Source organism: Oryctolagus cuniculus, chromosome 9, assembly GCF_964237555.1.
Source record: "Oryctolagus cuniculus chromosome 9, mOryCun1.1, whole genome shotgun sequence".
Taxonomy (NCBI): Eukaryota; Metazoa; Chordata; class Mammalia; order Lagomorpha; family Leporidae; genus Oryctolagus; species Oryctolagus cuniculus.
In genome coordinates, this window is record NC_091440.1 from 72270211 (window position 1) to 72294199 (window position 23989).

Sequence of the window (23989 nt, forward strand, 5' to 3'; positions counted from 1 at the left end):
ACAAAGTAATTTTTTTACACATGATCTTAGCCAAAACTGCCTAGAAACAACAACAAAGTAAATTTTAAAAAGTATTTTTATTTATTTATTTGGAAGTCAGAGTTACACAGAGAGAGAAGATGCAGAGTGGGGGGGTCTTCCATCCAATGTTTAACTCCCCAGTTGGCCACAATGGCCGGAGATGTGCTGATCCAAACCCAGGTGCTGGGACCTTCCTCCAGGTCTCCCATGCAGATGCAGGGGCCCAAGGACTTGGGCCATCTTCTACTGCTTTCCTAGGCCATAGCCGAGAGCTGGATAGGAAGTGGAGCATCTGGGTCTCGAACCAATGCCCATATGGGTTGCCAGTGCTTCAGGCCAGGGCATTAACCCACTGCGCCACAGTGCCAGCCCCAACACATAAAGTAATTTATGTTATCATGAAACATATCCCAAAATAATTGGTTGGTCAGTCCAACCAAATGTGTACCTCTTTATCAAAATCTTTCTTCTGACACGCAAAGTCCATAGAGAAACAGCAATTCAAATCCCAGTTTTTCACCAATTGGATGTTAATAGTATATAGTCTCCAACGGAATATTGTAGAAGCTTCTTTGAATAGATAAAGAGGATGCAAAATAGAACCAGCAGCTGATGTGTCCACATGCACATTAACAAGGAGAACATGTGTTGAATATAGATAACAAAAATTCTCAACAAAATATGAACAAGTTGATTTCAGCAGCACATCAAAAGGATCATTCACCATGATCAAGTAGGATTTATCCCAGGGATGCAAGGATGATGGCAGCAACGTCAATCAATTAACATGATATACCACATCAAGGTAATGGATAAAATCCTGATCATCTTGATAGATACAGAAAGAGCATTCAGTAAAATTCAACATCAGTTCATAATAAAAACTCTGAACAAATGAGGTATATGAGGAATGTACCTCAATAATAAAGGCTATAGGTGAAAAACTGATAGCCAACATTGCACCGATTGGAGAAAAGCTGAAAGCAGTTCTTCTAAGATCTGGAATTACACAAGGCTGTCCTCTCTCAGTACTTTTATTCAGAACAATACTGAAAGTTTTGGCAAGATTCATTAGGCAAGAGAAAAAACTAAAAGGCATATAGGAAGGGGAAGTCAAATTATACATATTGGTAGATGATATAATTCATCTAAAGACCCCACCAAAAGAATGTCAAAAATAATAAACAAATTCAGTAAAGTTGGAGGACACTAAATCAACCTGGAAAAATCGGTAACATTTAAAAGGATTTCTTTATTTAAAAAGCATACTACCAGAAAGAGAGCAAAAGGCAGAGACAGAGAAAGATCTTCTACCTGCTGGTTCACTCCCCCAATGGCCATGTCTAGGCCAGGACTAGGCCAGGCTGAAGACAGAATCCAGGAACTTCATCTTTGTCTTCCACATGGGTGATAGGGGCCTAAGTATTTGAGCTATCATCTGCTGCCTTCCCAGGCACATTAGGAAGCTGCAACAGAAGCAGACTAGCTGGGATTCAAACCAGGCAGTCCAATATGGGATGTGGGTGTCCCAAGCGGTTCCTTAACTGCTGCACCACAATGCCTGATCCACTGGCAGTCTTGTTATATACCAATAATGAACTTGCTGAGAAGGAAATCATAAAAACAATCATGCATGATATCAATTTTTTAAAGAAAGCATCATGGAGTAAAATTAACCAAGGATGAGAAACACCTCTACAATGACAATTATAAAACACTGATAAAAGAAATTGAAGCACACACACACGTACAAAGAATGAGGTCCCATATTTGTGGGTTGCAAGAGTTAAGATCGTATAAGATGGTATAATCGCCATCAAAATACCCAATGCCATTGTTTACATAACTAGAAAAAATCCTAAAATTCACATAAAAGCACAAAAGACTCCAAATAACCAAAGTAATCTTGAACAAAAAGAACAAAACTTAAAGCATCACAAGCATAATATTAAATGATAGTAACCAAAATATCATGGTATTGGCATAAGGATACATAGAGCAATGAAACAGAACAGGGATCCCAAAATTAAATCCACACATCTATAACCAACTGATTCTCAACTAAGTCACCAAAAATATACCATGGAAAAATGACAATCTCCTCTATACATGATGCTGGGAAAGCTGAATATCCATAGACAAAAGATTAAAGTATCACCCTTCCCTACTTCTCACCCTATACAAATATCAACTCAATACAGATCAATCTAAATATAAGGCCAGATACTGTGAAACACCTAGAAGAAATCATAGGAAAAGCACTTGAAGGCATCAATATAGGCAATGGGTTTTTGGATAAGACCACAAAAGTACAATCAACAAAAGCAAAAATAAATAAATGGAATTTTATTAATCAAAAAAGCTTCTGCATGGTCAAAGAAACAATCATCATAGTGAAGAGATGGGAGAAAGATTTGTAAACTATATATCTGACAGAGAATTAATATCTAGAATATGTAAGGAAGTAAATGAAGTCCACAGAAAAATTCAGATTCCCAAAAAAGATTTATTTGAAAGGCAAAGTTACACAGAAATAAGAACATGTATATGAAGTACAAATATTGGTACCTTTATTAAGAGTTGACTCATGGTGCTGGCACTGACTCAGTGAGCTAGGCTGCCACTTTGCAATGCCAGCCTCCCATGTCAGAGAAACAGTTTGAGTCCCAGCTGTTCCACTTCTGATCCAGCTCTCTGATAATACTTCTCTGAAAGCAGTGGAAGATGGCCCAAGTATTTGGTCCTGCCACCACATGAAAGACTTAGATGGAGTTCTCGGCTACTGCCTTTGGCCTGGCCCACTCTTAGCCATTACTATCACTTGGGGAGTGAACCAGAAGATGAAACATTCTGTCTCTCTCTTTCTGTCTCTGTCTCTTTCTATGTGTCTTTGTCACTCTGCCATTCGAAAAAATATTTAAAAAATAACTGAATCATAAATGACATTTAACAGTATACTAAGTACTAGACAATAAATCATAAATCACCCTGTGTCTTATCTCAGGATGAAAATTTTGGAGCTGGCACTGTGGTACAGTGGGTTTAGCTGCCACCTGCAGTGCCGACATCCCATATGGCAACTGGTTAGAATCCTGGCTGCTCTACTTCCAGTCCAGTCCTCTGCTAATGCACCTGGGACAGCAGTGGAAGATGACCCAAGTCCCTAGGCCACTGCACCCATGTGGGAGACCTGGAGGAAGCTCCTGGCTCTGGCCTGGCAGAGCCCTAGCTGTTTGGGCAATTTAGGAGAGTGAATCAGCAGACAGGAGATCTCTCTCACTCGCTCTTTCCCCTTCTCTTTCTCTCTGTAACTCTCTGCCCTTCAAATAAATAATCTATAAAAAAAAAAAAGAATGCAAATTTTAGTGAGGTGAAGAGGAGACATGAAGCATGCTCATCCCATTAGAGGGCCTTGGTAGTGAAGCAGTGGTCACTTTTTCTCTGCCAGCTTTCTGAGAAGGTGTGTGGTATGAGCCAAGCCTTGGACATGACCAATAGGGGAGTCAAGAACTAAGTTCTCCAGCCTCCTTTCATCTAGAGGTCTCAGAAGGCAGTTTGTCTCCTCTGTTGACTCCCCATCCTCATGCCATTGAACTAAGCAGAGTTGCCCAAAATCAGGTTTCTCAGACCCTGAAAGGGGCCTCCTTGACTCAGAAAGAGCATTTCCTGGAGAACAAATGCCCATGTCTGAAGGAGCCACTTTGAGGAGGAAGCTGTGGTGAATGGAGTTCATCTTTGCCTAAAGGAGGCTACAGAAGCCTGCTGGTATTCCAGTGTGGGTTCAGAGCCAGAATGTGAGTTTGCAGGTCTAAATAGTGGATGCTTCTTCATCTCATAAGCTTCTCTGTTATAACTCCTCACGGCTCCAGGTGCTCTAATAGTGTGACATATTCAACTTCCATTTCCCAATAGTACTGCCCAATATCCCACATTTCTTCTGTCACCCACATGAAATCAATGCTTACCTCTTATTCTGTGGTTCTCCTCTATCTCTTACTACACTGAAACTGCCATAGTAAAGCTTTAGTTATACATATGAATCTATTAATGAATATAAATTTCCTATATGTAAAATTTCCATTCACATTTCATTTTTATCAAAGTTGAATCTAGAAATTTCATCTTAAATAATTATTGAAAGGAGAATGTTTAATGGCAATGAGTCAAATAATATGTACTTTTAAAATATTCCTATCTTGTGAGGGACAAACTTTTTTTATATTGCAGGAGGAAGACATATTTTACTGATCTATTTAACATCTTAGATGCTGTCATTATTGCAATAACTCTCTTGATCGATACCATTTACTTCTTTTTTGACCTAAGATTTCTGAAAGACGTACCAAGGTATGAAACATATGATATATCTCTCAGTTTTTTCTTTTCCTTTTTCTATTTTCTGTGGTAATTATTCCACATAGTCTTTTCAACTTGGAATATTCTGATTCTGTACCAAATAAGCTACTTAAAAAAGAAATCTTAGATAAATTTCCATGCACTTCAACCTTTCATTTTAGCATAGGCAAAATTCAAATAACTTTAATCATGAGTCTCAAAGAACAGCAAACAAAACAGAAAAATAGTAAGTGTTGTGGATAGCAATGCAGAGGTAGTTTTGCAGTATAGTTATTGTAGAAATTAGGAAAGCTGAGGCAAAGTTAAAACTGTTCAGGATTAGGCAATTAATTTTTTCTACTGGAGCAATGAGGAACAGAAGCAAATATGATTTGGGATGTACATATAGTGGGTGGGAGCTCACCAGGCTTATCCATTAGTCAAATAGCTGACTTTCTTCTGTATTCCAGCTTCCCTTGGCTTCAATTCAGACCCAATTAACTGTGTTATGTGTTAGGCTTTGGAGTTGTTTGAAAATAACATGAGCCACAGGTGGGGGTGGGCAGGACCACTATGTTCTTAAATCTGTATATATGAAATACATGAAAATTGTACAGCTCAAATAAAATTTAAAAAAAAGAAAATAGCATAAGCCAATGTGGTCTTCAATAAGAAACCTGAGCAGCTAGGAGAAAAATACCTTGGTCCCAATTCCATACCTACTAAATCTGTATCTCTGGGACCCAAACAAGCTATCTTTAAACAAGCTCTTTCAGGTGATGCATTTATGTGTGCCCAAGTTAGAAAAGTATTAGTCCGGAATATTAGTTCCCGGATAGCCCACTTGGGAAGGGTGTCAATTTGTTGTATGTTTGATGTTCATTCGCAGTGGTAGTGAACCTATGTTACTGATGGGAATAACTGTTGAATAATAAGCTTGTTTTGCTGGGGAAAACTTGAAAATTTCTTCAACTGTAAATGTTGAATAAACAAATTCTAAGAACTTATTATCACTTTTCTAGGATGAATTTCTCAACTTTATTATTATGGGCAGTTTAAGTTGGATAATTCTTTGTTAGGGGGAAGGGGGAAATTTTATTTATTGTATGGTATTTGGCAGCAATCTTGGCATTTATCTACTAGATGTGAGTAGCACCCCATACCAGCAGCTGTGACAATCCCAAATGTCTCCAGATCATGCCAGGATGGCCAGGGGCAGGTGGCATAAGTGCCCCTGGTTAAGAACCACTGCTCCAAACTTTGTCTATCCGGATAAAATCTTGTTTCTAAAACAAAAAATGTATCTTTTAAATGTTTGTTAGGGTGGCCGTTCTGCTTCGACCTCTACGCCTTATAATTTTGGTAAGAGTTTTCCATCTGGCTTACCAAAACAGACAACTCCAAAAGCTGACCAGAAGACTGGTGAGTGGGCAAAACTTGTGTTTTGGGACATAATGGCAAGGGATGTAGATACCTATATAATGTTCTTCACTTCTAAGTTGATTTGTGTTTGACAAGTTAATTATTGTTTTGAACTCTCAGGTTTCAGAAAACAAAAGGCGATACAGGAGAGATGGATTTGACCTAGATCTCACTTACATAACTGGTTTGTTAAGCTTAGCTATTGATTTACTTACATTGTCCTACTTTTCTTGTGTGCAAATTTTTATTTTGCTTTTGCTTTTTCTAAGCCATATTCTTCCATTTTTCCCCCCACAAAGACATATGCCAGTGAGATGGTATGACATATCTGTAGTTTAACTCTCACAATGGAAGCTCTCCACATCATACCAAATCAGGGATACTTGACTGCTCTAGAGAAAGTTGAATGATTTTCAGTTTCTTGAGAATTTATTGAGTTCGGATAGTTCTCTTGGGTCTTACAGATCCAGAGAGTCCTCTTCTCTTCTTAGAATACCAGAGATGGAGGCCACTGCATTGCAGGTCTTAAAAGTCTTCTGAGTCAGGAGTGTTGAAACCCTGGAAGTTCCCACAATCACCAGAACCCAGACCTCTCAGTTTTCCTTTGGTGCTTAACGAGGTGCTCCAGAATGAGCTCAACACAACTCTGGCATATTACTAGAATCAACTGAGTCTTAGGACACCATGACATTTAACTGGTCATTACACTGGGTAATTTAGTATATTCTCTTGGTTATCCTGTGTCTGGGATAGCTTTTTTCTGTCAACCTCAACCTTTAAAGTTTTTTTCAAAGTTTCCTTTATTGTATTTGAAAGGCAGAGTTACAGTGACAGGGAGAGGGGAACAGAGAGAAAGAAAAAAAGAGAGAGAGAGAAAGAGACAGAGAAATATTTGCCATTCACTGGTTCACTCCCCAAATGGCTGTACTGGTGAGGGCTGAGCCAGGCCCAAGACAGGAGCCAGGAGCCAGGAGCCAGGAGCTTCATCTGGGTCTCCCACATAGGTGGCAAAAACTCAAGTACTTGAGCTATCTTCTGCTGCTTTCCCAGGCATGTTAGTAGGGAGCTGGATGAACAGTTGGGATTCAAACTGACACCCATCTGGGATGTCTGCCTCACAGGAAGCGGCTTAACCCAATATACCACTATGCCAACCCCTTGAAAGTTCTTTTCTGTAACAAAAGTCTAAACATACTTAAATTATTTTCACATATTGTTCCACATCTATAATCACATTCATAATAGTGATTATCGTGATTTTTTAGATCGCATTATCGCCATGTCATTTCCATCTTCTGGAAAGCAGTCTTTCTACAGGAATCCAATTAAGGTAAGAGTTTTTATCTAATAAATACTCAATTTTCAGTGAACACAGATGTGGAGTCATAGTTTACTGTTGACCCAGGTTTGTCAGTCTTCCTCTGAAATCTTACTCTCTAACGTAAAACATCATAATGGATTATATCAGATAGTTTTTGCTGTATTTTAAGTAATAGCCAGTATTTTTAAAATTATATATACACACAGACCTATATTAGTTTTTAAAAGAAATGAACCAAAATGTCTTCATATAGCTATGACTTTTCTAAAATTTGATAAAATCTATCATTTTATGCATATACAGAGTAATACTATATACTTTGCCTTTTATTTATTTATATAATGCTTAGACCATAATAATCAGTTCATTATCGAAATGATATCTATTCAGAATTAATTTAAATAAGAACTATATGTTAACTGGGAATTAAGAATTTGGACAATAAATAAAATAAAGCTAGCTAACCAGCCAGTTTCCTCCTCTAGTGGCAGTAAACAATGCTTACTTGGAGTAGAGAATAATTTGAGTAGCCAAGCACACTGGTTAACTGTATGAAAGCCATCCATGGGTTAGACATGACTTGGACTACATGTACCTTCATATTCTATGAATCTCTTCTAGAAGCATGAGTGAGAGCCAAAAAGTAACAGCCATCATGTTTATATAACTAACTCCTGGGTCATTCCTAGGTTATGCTGGATAGTAAGATATGTGTCTGTCTCTTTTAGGAAGTTGTGAGGTTCCTGGATACCAAACATCGAAACCATTACCGAGTCTACAATCTATGCAGTATGTACATGACTTGATATTTTGCTACTATAGATAGAAAACAATTATGAATGTAAGAAGACAATTTCATTTCTACTTGTCATTTAATCATAAGCATTTGGTGGCAGTGAGGAGAGTGAGTTCAAAAATACTGATCTTGCTCAGGTACATTTAATAGGAAGATTGAGCTCAGTGGGTGCCCTTCAACAGAGACAAGCCTGTTAGAACCCAAGAGGCAGAAGTGGAGGTTTGGTCTACTCCAGTGGTTTTAGGGTTAAGAAAACTTTCTATTTTCCCTGGAACACTGCATTGAGGACACAGACCAAAAAAAGGAATTCTCTATCCACTAGGAGTGAGTTGTGATGACAGCAGTGTACTAAGTGGGAGTGGGGAGGATTGTCATTTTTAGTCCTTGTTTATACTCCTGTGGAACTGTTGTCTTCTTTTTACTTGTTGCATACTATGGTTAGTGGTGAATTACCCCTGTGATTACAGAGTAGACTAAAATTTTAAAAAAAGAAACTAAACCTTTAAAGAATATTAACAAATGATATCCTTAAGTTACCACTCTTGTCTCTCCTGAGTTTTTCCTCTATTTGTTTATTAAATGGACATTTTGCAAGGGAAAGAATTTTGGCCAGTTACACTGCCTTTGCCCCATTGTTTTCAACTATCTTACAATAGTATAATGAATTATCTGCTAAAAAGTTAAAGTAAAGGCTATTCAAAAGTCAGTTGGATCAGTAACTTATCCATAGAATAAGTCACTAATTTTTTTATGTTTTTGAGGCCCTCAAGTTTTTTTAGAGCAGCTAGAGCCACTCAGAAAACTCCTTTTGTTTTTTTTTGTTTGTTTGTTTGTTTTATTTTTTTTTATTTTTTTGACAGGCAGAGTGGACAGTGAGAGAGAGAGACAGAGAGAAAGGTCTTCCTTTGCCGTTGGTTCACCCTCCAATGGCCACCGCGGCCGGCGCGCTGCGGCCGGCGCACCGCGCTGATCCGATGGCAGGAGCCAGGAGCCAGGTGCTTTTCCTGGTCTCCCATGGGGTGCAGGGCCCAAGCACCTGGGCCATCCTCCACTGCACTCCCTGACCACAGCAGAGAGCTGGCCTGGAAGAGGGGCAACCGGGACAGAATCCGGCGCCCCAACCGGGACTAGAACCCGGTGTGCCGGCGCCGCTAGGCGGAGGATTAGCCTAGTGAGCCGCGGCGCCGGCCAGAAAACTCCTTTTGATAAGGAATTTCAATAGAAAACTTTAACATGTTCATAACTCATCATTTATTATGTTATTAGTTATGAAAATATGACATCTGTATGATTTATTTTAGGTGAAAGAGCTTATAATCCTGAACATTTTCATAACAGAGTCCAAAGAATCATGATTGATGATCATAATGTCCCTACTCTCAGGTAACTTTTATGCAACACTGGCTATGAGAAGAGGGCCAGATACACTGGGCTTTATTGTTTTGGAAATATTTTAATTCAACTAAAAGTCTAACTTTTAAAATCAGCGAGATGGTGGTATTCTCCAAAGAAGTAAATATGTGGCTGGCTCAAGACAAGAAGAACGTAGTAGTGATTCACTGCAAAGGCGGCAAAGGTAATAGCATTTTTTCTTTTTTTCTAAAGAAATTCAAAATGTATATTAAAGTATAAAACAGATTCATCTTACTATCAAACAATATGAGTAAGGTTTAAAATTTAGAATTTTTTTAAAGATTTATTTATTTGAGAGGCAGAGTTACAGACAGGAGAGATGGGGAGGGCCTTCTACCCATTGGTTTACTCCCCATTTAGCTGCAATGGCCATAGCTGGGCAGATCCAAAGGCAGGAGGCAGGGCTGCTTCTGGGTTTCCCACATGGATGCAGGGGCCCAGGCTCATTAGTAGGGAGTTGGATTAAAGTACAGTAGCTGGGACTCTAACCCGTATGGTATGCCAACAGCAGCAGGCAGTGACTTTACCTGCTGTACCACAGCACCAGCCCCTTAATATTGGAATTTTAAAAATTGAAATGGATGTATTTCTTTTTCTATACATATAGTCCATTGTTCTAACACCATCTACTGCATGTTATTTTATTCTCTATTAATTTCTAATCCCTCTCAGCCTTATCTCACCTTTCAGGAACTGACATATCCTCACTCACTTCATCTGCAGCTTCTATTAGTGAAGAGTTGTAATGTTCCTTTGGGGGACTCATATTGTCTTCCTTATTCTTATTTCAGGTTTTAGCTTTGTTTTCAGCATATGTGTGTATAAATATATATTACACACAAATATTTATAAACTTACAGAATTTCTCTTGTGAGATTTCTGTTATGTGCTGCTCTGTGTGCGTTTCAAGTGGAAGCACAGAGCACTATCTACTGGAGCCCTGTTCACCTGTAAATCATGGTGGAGTTGGGTGTGAGCTGTGGTGCACTTAGCCCCACCTTCTGAGACCCAGATGAGTTCTCAATGATGGATTTCATGGGCTCGAGTTTCCTTGTTGCCTGACTTGCATGGTGGGGAAGAGTCTCCTCTGAGATAGTGTGGACATCGCTCCTGTGTGGGAGGTGTCGTGGGATGGCTCCCACAGTTGATGTTTGTGTGTCTGGTAGGCCAAGGTCTATGTTCGAGAATGTAAACATTAAAGATGGCTTCTGTGGGCCAGCTGCAGGTCTGGATGGGCAGGGGGAAAAGGGGTCGGACAGCATAGTACCAATCTGTTTGCTTTTTTTATACCTTCTCTTTTTTTCCCCTCTTGGAACTTCAAAAGCAGTTCACCTATCTCCTCCTCCTGCTGCTACTCCCAGCTCCAAGGACACCTAATTCCACCTAACCTGATCCACTGGGGACTGGCACCCTCCACCCCGACAACCTGTGCATGCTGCGTCTCCTCTGTTTCTCCTTCTTATTTTCCCTTTCAGCATGTACCTGCCCAGTCTGTGTTGGCCAACTGGGTTTCCCGGTGTAAATTTCCCGCAGTTCTATCTCCTGCATGTAACCTCTCTCCCTTTTAACTACCTATTTTGCCCCCATGTGACTTGGATATTCCTGTTTATTTTTTTTTTCTTTTTTTTGACAGGCAGAGTGGACAATGAGAGAGAGAGACAGAGAGAAAGGTCATCCTTTTGCCATTGGTTCACCCTCCAATGGCCGCCGCGGCCAGCGCACCATGCTGATCCAAAGGCAGGAGCCAGGTGCTTTTCCTGGTCTCCCATGGGGTGCAGGACACAAGCACTTGGGCCATCCTCCACTGCACTCCCAGTCCACAGCAGAGAGCTGGCCTGGAGGAGGGGCAACCGGAACAGAATCCGGCGCCCCGACTGGGACTAGAACCCAGTGTGCCGGCGCTGCTAGGTGGAGGATTAGCCTGTTGAGCCACGGTGCCGGCCCAGATTTTCCTGTTTCTAAGCTGCCATCTTTTCCCTGACCCTTTGGTTCTTCTTACAACTTGATTCTTACATTCAATTTTAGAATAATTTTGTCCGTTTTCACAATATGTTTAGGATTTTCATTGGAAAGGAACTGAATTTATTAATTTGGGAGAACTGACAACTAGGTTATCTATTTATTTGAATCATTTGGCCCTTCAATAATATTTTATACTTTATATTCACAGTGGTTTTTGTAGTCCATTTTCTGTTGTGGTAGCAAAAATACCGAAGGCTGGGTACTTTATAATAAAAGTGGTTTATTTAGACCACAAATTTGAAGGCTGAAAGTCCAGGATCAGGCAACTCCATGTGTTTGGGCCCTGGTAAAGCTGCTTGGTTGCATCACAGCATGTTAGATGGCATCATGGTGGGAGTGATGCATTCGGTTAGCACGTGGTACTTATATTACCTTCTTAATAGAAAGCTGCTAGATTCTGTTGATAGTTTGGTTTACAGTTCTTGTATCCGGGCCATGGGTATGATTGGATATTCTTTTTTTAGTTTCCCTCATAATGTTAATTTCAACTGTTGGCTTCACAAAATGAGCTAGGCTGCATTTCCTTTCTTTTTTATTCTCCAAGTCTGTTTAACTTGGTTATTATTTTTTTTTCTTTACCTTAAATGTAAGCTAGGACTCCCTAGTGAACCCACATCAACCTACAGTTTTCTCTGTGGATGTTTTCAAGTTGTAAATCAGATTTTGTTAGATATAGGATTGTTTAAAACTATTTCTTGTATCTATTTTAGTTAGTTGTATATTCCCAAGCATTTGTCCATTTTATATACAATTTCAAATGTCTTGGCATCAAATTGTTCAACATATAATCTTACTATTCTAATATCTAGAGTGTGCTCCCCTTTTTATTCCCTATGTAGCTTTCTTGATGCCTTGTCTCTATTTTCTTTGATTAGTTTCACCAGGGATTTTTTCAATTTTATCAATCTTTTCAAAGTACCAAATTATTAGATTATTGTTGGTAGCTCTTTTTTTAGTATTATTATATTAGAGGGGAGAGACAAAGAGAGCACTGGCACTCCCATCTGCTGGTTCATTCCCCAAATACTCAGAACATCAGCCCCAGTAGTAGCCAGGAGCCAGGAGCCAGGAGCCAGGAATACAGTGCTGGTCTCTCAATGTGGATGGCAGGAAATCAAATTACTTGAGCCATCACCACTGCCTCCAAAAGTCTGTATTAGGAGGAAGCTGGAGTCAGGAGCCAACCAAGCTGTTGATCAGTAGCCTCCTTTTCAGGAAACTTCATGCAAAAGGTGGAAAAACTCCTCTTTGGAAGTACCTGGCTTAGAATAGTGTTTGCAATGACAGACTGAGAAAGCAATTTAGCGGTTCATTAAACATTTTTAAAATGATAGAAAATTCTGTGCATCTCAGGTAAAAATAAGTTTGGAATTACATTAAGTAATTAGGTTCAGTGTGTACTAAGTAAAAAGCTACAGTAATTAAGCAAACATTTTTATTTTTTTTTTTGAGACACAGGATGGTACTCACGTTTTATTGTAAAATAAGAAACCGATATAAAAAGGGGATATAAAAAGGGAAGAGGACTGGCGGTGACAAATGCAGATGTGCCTTGCAAGGTGCAAAAGAAATTGACCCTGAGCATTGTGGGGAAAGTGAAAAAGGTCTTAGTAGATGCAGATGGTACATGAGATGGAATCCTCCAGGCGTAGGTTAGGGCAGGACTTCTTTCAGGTGCCATTGTCACTAAGAGGCTGGGCAGGATTTGGCTGCACCAGCGTAGACCAGGTGCCCAACCAGTGAAGCTGTCAACCCAGCCAGCAGGAGGGCAGGGAACCAGCTCCCATGAGGGTGCCACATCCCAGCCACCCTATAATAAAGGGTGCTTTCCAGGACAGCCACACAGCATTTCATTAATCCTCACAGTAGACCCTGTGAGGTAGGCATGATCAGCATTTCATGAAGTTGTGGCCACATCCCTGCTCAGCACAGCAGGAGGGCTGGGCTTCCCACCCAGCCTAGGGCTGCTTCTCAGAGCATTTTTCCCCCCAAACATTCCTCACAGTCAAAATTCTAAAAGCTAAGGCTGGCCCATCCTAGCTCCCACTACCCCTCCCTTCCTCCCCCCAATACCACCAGTGCAGGCCAAGGCAAGTGGAAGAATTCCTGGGAGTTCTGAGGCATACCTCTACCAAGTAGGGTTCAAGCACCTGAGTCCCAAAATGTCAAGGTAGGAGGGCATGGGGGTCGTCAACGTGGTCAGAAGGTGAGACCTCAGTCTGAGTTGGGCCCCTCTCTCTTGAACATTAGTTTTTTACTGCAGGAGGTAGACCGCCCCTTCTTGGCCTTTGGGCAGCTGGAGTGAGCCCTGCTCCCCCAGGGCTCCTTCTTGGCCTTGGCATCCTTGAGCTCCAGGACCTCATTCAGCTCTTGGAACACCTTGAAGCATTCACGCCCACGGATCTTAATGATGCAATATTCTCTATCAAGTGGCTTCTTTTTCTTGGGAGAGGAGTCGGTGGTGGTGGTTGGCAGTGCTTGCTTAGAGCTCCCGGGGGGCAGCTCAGGGCAGGACTCCCCTTTCTTGAGGAAATTTTCTTCCTCTGTGCCGTGGTCCCTCCCAGGACAGGCACACACTCGCACCTCAAAGCTGTTCCATCCTAGCAGGTTCCCCCTGGAATCTTCCAGTGTGATGAGGGTGAGGATGGGCCACCGGTTCATGCCCCCCATGCAGGAGCTGTTACACATGTAATTATAGTGGATGGTGGTACAGTCAGGGCCAACGTCGGGTGGCTCATAGGGCACCACCACACTGTGTCGGAAGGTGTTTCTGTCATCCAAATACTCAGCACACAGATTTCCCTCCACCCGGATGAGATGCTGAGAGAGGGGCCAGATCATCACTATCGGAACAGCACTCGTGGTGGGGGCAGTGTCTGACAACTTCCTTCATGTGTTGAGACTTCTTGAAGATGGCCATGGCCCGCACACGGGTGCCAGGCAGGGGTGTTGAGTCGACCCACAGCTGCACAGGGCAGGTGTTTGCTAGCTGCTAGAAGAGCTTGTTGAGGCAGGGGGAGTACATGCAGGTGACAGACTTGGCCGTCCCAGAGTGCAGGAAGCCCAGCCGGAAACTGGAGTTGCCGTGGTAGGTCTTTTGGGAAGGGACAGAGGATGACAGGGGCCAGCAGGTGGCTGGTGCAGGGGTCGCCAGCCCAGGGGCAGCTGGGGTGGGGGCCTCTGGTGCAGGAGCTGCTGGTACTCAGAGCCCTTCATCTGGGTCTTCGTTGAGCCAGTTGGCAACATCTTTAGTGGACAGCAGATCATCCAAGGGAGGGTTCAGCAAGGTGGTCAGCAGGTTGTACTCAGAAAGCAGTTTCCATAGGTCTGAAAGTGTCTCCTGACTCAGGGGAGGCTCCAGGCTGAGAACTGACTACAACTCCTCCATGGCAGCACCCAGGAAGCTGGCCCGGTCGCCAGTCCTCAGGAGAGCGCATCACAGCCCCAGACGCCAGGTGCCCCCGCAGCGCAGTGGCTACCTGCGCCCTGGACGGTGGCCCCCAGGAAACAACATCTTTTTAAAGTTAAATTTTGTATGGCAGATGAAAAATAGAAATTCAAATAAAACTCGAGAAATTTTGAGGATAAATGACATGAAGCATAAGGTCAAGGATTTGCTTTAAAATGTAACAGTGGAAAAGAAAGGAGATGGCACAGAAGAAGAAAGGATAGAGGATAGAGGAGAGGGGAGGGGTAGGAGAGAAGCGAGGAAAGAGGAGAGGGAAAGTAACCAAGTTCAGCAAATATCAGTAACTACAAAATCAGGAAAAGTACACGAGGGTTCACTATCCTGTTCTGTATGCTTTCATATGTTTAAAAACTTTTGTACTACAATTAAATACTCTATGGAAGAAACAATGAGTATTGCAAATGCTAAAAGCCATTTTGAGTTGTGATCCTGGTTTTATTCTTTTTCTAAAAGAATGTTTAATTTATTTGAAAGGCAGTGGCACAGAAATAGAGAGGGAGAGGCAGAGAGATCTTCTATCAAGTGGTTCACTCTCCAAATGGCCACAATGACCAGGACTGGGGATGGCTGAAACTGGGAGCCTGGAACCCTTTCTGGGTCTCCCCCATGGGTAGCAGGGGCCCAAGTACTTTGGTCATCTGCTAAATCCCCAGACTCATTAGCAAGGAGCTGGATCTGAAATGGACTAGCTTAACCTGCTGTGCCACAACTCTGACCGCTATTTTTAACTTTTATAGATACTTTTATTTATGTTATATGGATCATAGAGTGTAGAATTAGTTCCTAATTAGCAAGTGAGGCTTTAGGCTTGGAGTCCTAGGCAGAACTGACTGCCTCCAGTGTGTTTCCCAGCATCTGTGATTCAAGACAAGTACACATGTGCACAAGTGTATCATGTCCATTTACAGAACCAAATTCCAGATACAACCATAAAACAGCGAAATATCTTGGCTATTACTAAACTATTTGTGACAAGCACATTCAGGGTGTAAAAAAGTCAATCAAAAACACACTCTGGATACTTCTGAGTGTATTTTCATACTAAGTTCTACCATGAACTAGCTTCTTAAACTAACTTTTCTTTTCTAGGAAGAACTGGGACAATGGTCTGTGCTTGCCTCATTGGTAATCAGATCTTTGGTACTGCAAAGGTATGAAACATGTTACTACAATCTGTCTTGTGCTTACTGAAATCGCCAATTCTGAACTATCACTGCTAGGATGTTATGGTGACTCTCTGAGTCCCAATGGTTAAGTGAAACTGTAACTGGAGAGTGGGTCATTAAAAAGTATTGGTTGGCTCCTCCTTTGTTTCATATCCACTATGAAATTAGTAAATGACTACTTCTTACCCTGGACAAGGACTAGGGTAAAATGTGTGAGGCATAAAATTTAAGGGAATATAAAAAATCTCAGTAGTTAGCATAAATAATGTTAAATCAATATTTTAAAAATAAAAACGAATGCAAAAAAATCATGATGTATACACTATTAATCTTTTAAATACAAGTGGGACCCAATAGGAGCAGGATTAAGTGAGGTCAGTAAAGCCAAGTTATACAAATGCAAAGCGTTGCAGGACTTCCTCATGAGAATAATATTCAGATTAATTAGATGCATTTTGCAGAGGACCTTGGCTATCCTTAAAATTGCTGTATATACATAAAAGGCCTTGCTTTCCCACTCAGAGTCTCTCATGGTTAATTACTATTTTTGCAAAGTCAATATACATAATAACTGTAATCTGGAAATTGCTGAGAAGAGAAGGTGAGTTGTTCCCATGTCTTAAAGCAGGGTTCATTTTGCTGCCATATTTTTGGGAAGCTGCCACTTAAGTCCCTACTTCCAGCAGCTCTGGTCTGCTGGCCTGCAGTAGAGAGAAGAGGAGCTGAGGGTTATGCACAACAGTCAGCTCTCCAGGAGATGGGAGGAGTGCGAGTGGGAGGGAAATTATGGGGGAGAAAGCCAATGTAATCCATAAACCGTACTTTGGAAATTTATATTTACTAAATTTAAAAAAAAGGAAAAAAAAACAGCTCTCTAGCCACTTCTGTCTTATAATCTAAGATACACAAGTTTGGAAAATAGGTGTTTCTTTAAGTCATACATCATTATGTTTCAGTGAGTTGTAAAAGCAACTTACTGAGTAGTGTTTCACTTCTAAAATGGAGATTAGAAAATATCAATGTTTGATGGGTGTGTGTGTATGCCCAAGTCTGTGTGTATATCATGGGTTTATTAATGTGGGTTACAATTTCATTTTCTTTTCATCTCAGTCTTCTCATTTGTATATTGGAAGGTAGAAAGAAGAGTTGGACCAAATAGTTTCTAAGGGCATTCTAGTTCTGAAAGTCCATGTATGCAGGAATCTTTGAATGAGACATATCTTTGATGTAGCCTTTTTAATACTGTTATTTTGAGTAGCCTCTCTTCACAGAATGCTCCCCCTTAAGGAAATAATGTGTCCTTAGAAACTTAAAACACATCTACTATGGGAAAGGGAAGATTGCAGATGAACCATTGTTGTGTTGCTCCTTTTCTATAGGAAAGTCTTGCTTATTTTGCAAGTCGACGTACTGATCACACCATCAGTAGTAAATTCCAAGGAATTGAAACTCCCTCCCAAGTAAGTTTTCTTTTTAAAGGGGCACTTCTTTGGGGGGAGTGGGTTAAGATTAGCCCGACACATGGTTTCACTTTAGACTCTTCTCTGTTGGATATCAGGCAGTGGCCCTTGGGTGCCCTGCAGCAGGCTTTAACTCCTCCTCAGGACCAAAACCTATACCTCAGTCGCTGCCCATGCTTGAGGAGCAGTGGGTCCTCCCTAGAGCATTTGATATTTGTTGTTGTGTACAGAGTTCAGCAGTTGATTACTTTCCTGTAATAGGCAAGTCTAATACCTAAGATTCCAGGCCCCTAATGCTTATCAGTTGCCTTTGATTTCCCCATAGAAGAGGAACTGAGTCTTTCACAAACCCCTCCTGCAGCAATGTTGCCCTCTCAGAGAATCATGAGAACTATTTCTAGATGATTTCCTTGTGAGAGTGGTTGGGGAGGGAGAAGGAATGTCTATATTTTGATGGTTAAAGAAAAAAGAAAATAGAGGCCGGCACCATGGCTCGCTTGGTTAATCCTCCGCCTATAGTGCCGGCATCCCATATGGGCACTGGGTTCTAGTCCCAGTTGCTCCTCTTCCAATCCAGCTCTCTGCTATGGCCAAGGAGGGCAGTGGAGGATGGGCCAAGTGTTTGGGCTCCTGCACACCCATGGGAAACCAGGAAGAAGCACCTGGCTCCTGGCTTCAGATCAGCGCAGCGTCGGCCATAGCAGCCATTTGGGGAGTGAACCAATGGAAGGAAGACCTTTTTCTCTCACACTGTCTGTAACTCTGTCAATTTAAAAAAAAAAAAGAAAAAGGAAAATAAACACTTTTCAAAACCTCTAATATACCCCAAATGCTTCTAAACTTAAAACTATTTCATTTAGGATTTATAATATTTATGTGGAGATTGCTGAATTTTTTCCTTTTAAAAAGATTATGGAAATTTTCAAACATATGCAAAAAAGACAATTATACAACAAATCCATTTTTACTCAACATGCCACTTTATCTCATAACTAACCAATCATGGTTTATTCATTCTCTCCCCTCTCTATCCAAATTCCTCAACCCTATTCCACTCTGTTTTACCAAACCTGGGTTATTCTGAAGGAAATTACACCCATGAGATCATTTTATCCCACAAGTATTTTGGTATGACATCTAACATAAGGTCTCAAGAGAACCCAAAAATCTTAATACCATTTATCACATCAAATGCTGTATGCCTTATAAAATCTTAATAATTTCAAATTTTGAGTTTATTTTTAAATTTTCATAATTGTCTAAGATACTTAGAAAACTTTGTTTCAGTTACAATACAAACAAGGCCCATACATATCATTTGGATGCTACCTCTCTTAGGTCTCTTTCTGTTTCTGTTTCCCATCTCATTTTTATTCCTTGTGATTTGTTTATTGCAGAAATCAAAACATTTATCTGATAGAGTTTACAACAGTCTAGACTTTATTGATACATGCTAAGGGTTTTATATTCATTACCTAATTCAATAGGCACTGTTATGAATCCCATTTTACAGATTATGAAATTGAAGTTCAGAGAAATTAACCACTAGAACCAAGAACTCAAATCTAGATCTGTCAAATCTGAAGCCCAGTATAGTCCATGCTGTGAACAGCTTCTATTTATTGTCCCCCTAAAACCAAAGTGAGAGCTGATTGAGACTCTTAGGGAGATGTGAATGTAGCTATAAATGAGAGACTTTCTTTGAGTGAAGTGATGGCAACTGAATAACTACACTGGGCTTTGAAAGCAGCACACAGTAACTTCTCACCCTAGATCTTTGGTTAGGACAAAAGAATTCAGCCTTTACTCACCAATACTTTTCTCCCATACCTAAGCCAAAGAAAACAAAAAACAAGATATACATACACCCTTGGATAAAAGTAATACATCAACCTACTGAAGTCCATCTTTTATCACGCCATTTCCATGCTCAAAATCCATGATGGCTCCCTGCTGCCAATGGCAACTATATGTTCTAACCTAGCTCTCAAGATCTTCTGCGGCCGGTGCTGCGGCTCACTAGGCTAATCCTCTGCCTTGCGGCGCCGGCACATCGGGTTCTAGTCCCAGTCAGGGTGCCGGATTCTGTCCCGGTTGCCCCTCTTCCAAGCCAGCCCTCTGCTATGGCCTGGGAGTGCAGTGGAGGATGGCCCAAGTCCTTGGGCCCTGCACCCCATGGGAGACCAGGAGAAGCACCTGGCTCCTGCCATTGGATCAGCGTGGTGTGCCGGCCGCAGCGCACCAGCCGCGGCGGCCATTGGAGGGTGAACCAACGGCAAAAGGAAGACCTTTCTCTCTGTCTCTCTCTCTCACTGTCCACTCTGCCTGTTAAAAAAAATCCTCTTCAATTTGATTTTTCAAATTTTTTCTTCATTAAGTGCTGTCACATATCCTGTGCTCTAAGACAATAAGACCCTTTGCTATTTCCCAGCTTGTCAGCACTGTGTATCTTCATGCTATGAATCTGGTGGCAGGAGCCAAGGGTATGTGAAATGCAGCTCCTTCACTGACTCTCCCCATACATCTCCCTTTCTCCATTTCTCCTTTAGTCCTGCACAGTTATCCTGACTTTAGTCCAGAACTAGCACACCATATGCTACACCTGAATGTCTTCTGATTCACTGGGATAGCAATAGAAGAACTCAGCTGCAGACTTCAGATTTGGCAAGGCCCTGGGGCAGAGGTTCCTTTATGTCAAGTGATGATTCTCCAGACACCATCACATTCTGACCCTCCCAGTGAGCCAGTCTCCTGGTCACATTACATCTATCCCTGAGTTAAGAACTTGCATGAGACTATCTCATGGCTGCCCTTTCTCATAGAAAGTACAACACTTAATTTTATTAAACTTCCCAATGGGGAAAGAAGAATCTGTGAACTTCTGAGTCCTGTTGGTTCAGTGCCAGAACTGTTCAACTTCCTTAAGAAAGACTCAAGGACAGACCTTGTGAATAAGTTTATCACAGAAAGAATGAAACCAAGAAAATTCCAGAACTTCTTTGCAACAACAGAACTGAGAAAATGATAATTAAAGAAACTCTAGCTGGCAGAGGCAAGGTAAAAATGACCAAGAATCTACCTGAGAGATGTTGGTCTCCTCCTGAGTTTGCAAATACCATTCTTCCATTATCATAGGCTATTCTTCACCCAATCACAAAGCTTCCCGTAACTCAGTCACATCCTTGCTTCTATCCACACATGGATAATGGTGTAGTCTAAAACACAATCATAATTATAAGCACCCTATAAGCCAGACCTGATTCCTTTCTGGTTTCCTCCCAAAGCACTTAGTTCAGTATTGTTTCCTAAGGTAGTTTTGAGGCCACATACATAAAAACACTCTGTCTTATAACAAAATCCAGCAAGTGATTTCTTAATTTCTTACTGCCCTTACCAAGCTCTATGCCCTGCCCTCACAATAGGAATTTCTGATTTTCAGCTTTTCTTCCTCATGTAACCTGAAGCTTTTGTTTCTTTGCAGAGTAGATATGTTGGATATTTTGAGAATGTGAAAAATCTCTGCAACTGGACTCTCCCGCCAAAAAAAATCCTCACGCCATACAAAATTATCATTTATTCAATTCATAGTAAGTGTTTTTGTATAACTGAAAAACTGGGCAGAAGCAACAATGTTCCCATTCTTTGGGAAGATTTGCTTGTGGATATATACAGATGAGCTTTACTAGTACTAGGGCATCTAAAGAAATCTTTGTGAGTTTTAAACCATTTCAGGGAAGTCACGGGCATTTCAGCCTAATGAAGTTTTAACACCTTTCTCTCATAGGAACAATGAGAATAAAATAGTTTCTCAAAATTCAAAGCCTAAAAATCATTTAAAAATTTGGGAATTTTTGTGTCAGTCGGATATTATATCCTAAGATTATGTCTTCTTTCTTAATATCACTTTGGGTTTTATTTAAACCTTGTAGAAGGGGCCAGTGCTACGACACAGTGGGTTAAAAGCCCTGGCCTGAAGTGCCAGCATCCCATATGGACACTGTTTCTAGTCCTAGATGCTCCTCCTGATCCAGCTTTCTGCTATGGCCTAGGAAAGCAGTAGAAGATGGCCCAAGTTCTTGGACCCTTGCACCCACGTGAGAGACCTGCAAGAAGCTCCTGGCTTCCTATTGGCACAGCTCTGGCCGTTGCGGCCATCCTGGGAGTGAACCAGCGGGTGTCTCTCTGTCTCTACCTCTCTAACTGTCTTTCAAATAAATAAAATAAATCTTAAAAAAAAAAAAAAAACACCCTGTAGAGACAATGCTTACAACTGTAAGGTGCAGATCTGGAAAAAATAGGGAGTTGCTCAAATTCACAACTTCAAGTTATTGTAGGTGAAGTTGTGTGGAATTTTATGGCATGATTTGCTTATCTCAGACTAACATGAAATAGAGGATTGGAAAACCTCAATCTCAGGGGCCAGCATTGCGGCATAGAAGGCTAAACCACTGCCTACAGTTTTATCATTCCACTTAAGTGCTGTTCCAAATCCAGATCCCTGTGGGTGCACCTGAGAGCAGCAGAGGATGGCCTGACTGCTTGGGCCCCTGGTACCTACAAGGGAGACTCAGATGGAGTTCCAGGCTCCTGGCTTCAGTGTGGCCCACCCATGGATGTTGTGACCATTTGTGGGAGTGAAGCAGTAGATGGAAGATCTTTGTCTCTCTCTAACTCTGCCTTTCAAACAAACAAATAAAAGACAATCTGAGATCCAAGATCCTGGGTGTTCAGCTTTCCACATGTCTTAGCTTGTAAACCAACTCAGGAAGGACTGTTGGACAAGTTAAAATTCGTCCTGCACCCGTGTAAATAAGCGGGCCAAACTTACTGGGATCAGTATGATTTTTGAATAAAAATAATCTTTCAAATGGTTGTGACAACAAGAGAAAGGAGCTAGGGAGACTGAGAAGAAAAAGTGTGAGAGGCTCTTAGATGGGTAATGTCTGTGACTGCACACTTTCCAGCTTTCATTGTCTTTGAGCTCTTTACTCTGCAAGTTGTAGAAAAGTGATAATGCAAACAACTTTTCTACATAGAAATGCAAACTGGATATGTTCAGTGGAATGCAATTGGCTACTAGCCCATTTGCATCTAGTCGTAGGTTCATTGCATCATTTACTATATGCTTGTGTGTGGTACTTTGAACCAGCTAGAATATTTTATTGTTTCCTCATTAGTGTGCCTATCTTTTTAATTTTATACAGATGTTGGAAAAGGCGATGGAAGTGACCTAAAAATTCAAATAACTACAAAACAACAGACAGTCTTTTCATGTTCATCTTCTAAAAACTGCAAGGTAAGAGAAAGCATATGAATTGAAAATTCTGAAGTTTTTTTAAAGCTCAAAGTTATATCAGCATGTTGGCCTCCTGAACCATCACTCACCACAAAGAAGATGTTATGTTGCTTTGTAGTTACCATCCAACATGGAAACCGTAAGTATGGATGCAAACCAGAGCTAACTTAACCAAATTGTTTGAAAAAAAAAAAGGGGGGAGGGTTTCCCAGGGTATTTTCTAAAATATATATCATTGTAAATTGTGGCTTTGCCTTTTAGGTTCCCACAAATGCTGAGCATGTTACCAGGAATCTATCAAGATTTTAATTTCAGATTGTAGTTATTTTTAGCCATATTTTTTTCCTCTTGGTCATTTTACCTTTTACTGTCCAACACTAAAATTTCAAATTGTAGCATACAAGAAAATCTCCTAGGGGCATGTAAAGATGCAAATTCATTATCTGTGCCTCCAAGGTATGATTCAGGAAATCTGGAATGGGTCTCAGCTATCTGTAGATATAGCAATGCTCCAGATGACTGTAACCAACAGTCCTGTGAGTTAGCGTTATGAGAAACTATGTAAGCATATGGATGAAAGAGGAGTCTCTTTACCCAAAGCAATGGGACCCTAGTAGACAATGATCTGCTAAAATGTTGAAGTGATGCCTAACTATATAAAGACTTTTGTGGAACAATAATAAAGCTTCTTTCATGAGTCTAGGAACTGTAAACATTCAGAAGACCCTCCCATGCTTCTATTCCTGACACTAATCCTCCTTGTCCTGTCCCCCTGTGTTGGTTTTGTTTTGTTTTGTTTTGTTTTGTTTTGTTTTGCCTCTCCTAGCTGAGGGCATTCACCTGGGCCTGATCCTTGACATTTGTGTTTTCATTTCTGTAACTACCCCATTCTTGGTTACTCTCAGCCATTCCCCTTCTTTACATTATTATTTGTTCTTTAAGCCGTGGAACATATATTAATGAGCACTCACTGTTGCTACATGTAGAAATTACAATATGGACAGTCTTTACCCCAACAATCCAAAGTTAGTCAAATCCAAACTTGCCAAATGGAGCTTTTCCTCTGCTACTGCAGATGGCACCATCATTCTTTCACTCAGGTCTTCACACGTGGTATTATCTTTGATTCTCACTTTGCCTTCTCCACATAAATCCAATGAGTCACCAATTCCTCTGATTATTCCTTTGAAATTTTTCTTCATTCTCCTTTCCTTTATGTTTCCACTGCCACTGTTTAGTCCATTTGCTCGTTGCTCTGACAAAGTTTC

At 40.9% G+C, this 23989-nt stretch overlaps 2 protein-coding genes across 14 annotated transcripts in view; one reads left to right on the top strand and one right to left on the bottom strand.

The window, feature by feature from the left end:
- Positions 1 to 23989, bottom strand: part of LOC127487170 (uncharacterized) — a 399814-nt gene that overhangs the window by 97182 nt on the left and 278643 nt on the right. For 3 of the 9 annotated variants that reach the window (XM_070048941.1, XM_070048938.1, XM_070048937.1), the window contains exons 3-4: positions 20505 to 20640; positions 59 to 14816 (exon numbers count right to left, since the gene is read on the bottom strand). The exons of 1 other annotated variant lie outside the window; for it this stretch is intronic. The gene's annotated coding sequence lies outside the window, so the exon portion shown is untranslated. Of the gene's footprint in view, positions 1 to 58; positions 14817 to 18842; positions 20910 to 23989 lie in introns of those variants that run through there. 5 more of the 9 variants (XM_070048933.1, XM_070048932.1, XM_070048940.1 and 2 more) reach the window with 3 other exon arrangements.
- LOC138843191 (phosphatidylinositol 3,4,5-trisphosphate 3-phosphatase TPTE2-like) overlaps positions 1 to 23989 on the top strand; it is an 82612-nt gene that overhangs the window by 44691 nt on the left and 13932 nt on the right. For 4 of the 5 annotated variants that reach the window (XM_070048927.1, XM_070048928.1, XM_070048926.1 and 1 more), the window contains 9 exons: positions 4249 to 4368; positions 5679 to 5778; positions 5899 to 5962; positions 7044 to 7108; positions 7828 to 7888; positions 9197 to 9278; positions 9383 to 9471; positions 15889 to 15950; positions 17345 to 19857. In XM_070048927.1, the coding sequence (XP_069905028.1) occupies positions 4249 to 4368; positions 5679 to 5778; positions 5899 to 5962; positions 7044 to 7108; positions 7828 to 7888; positions 9197 to 9278; positions 9383 to 9471; positions 15889 to 15950; positions 17345 to 17683 (982 nt within the window). In that variant the 3' untranslated portion in view covers positions 17684 to 19857. Of the gene's footprint in view, positions 1 to 4248; positions 4369 to 5678; positions 5779 to 5898; positions 5963 to 7043; positions 7109 to 7827; positions 7889 to 9196; positions 9279 to 9382; positions 9472 to 15888; positions 15951 to 17344; positions 19858 to 20906; positions 21013 to 22629; positions 22722 to 23989 lie in introns of those variants that run through there. The other variant, XM_070048930.1, reaches the window with a different exon arrangement.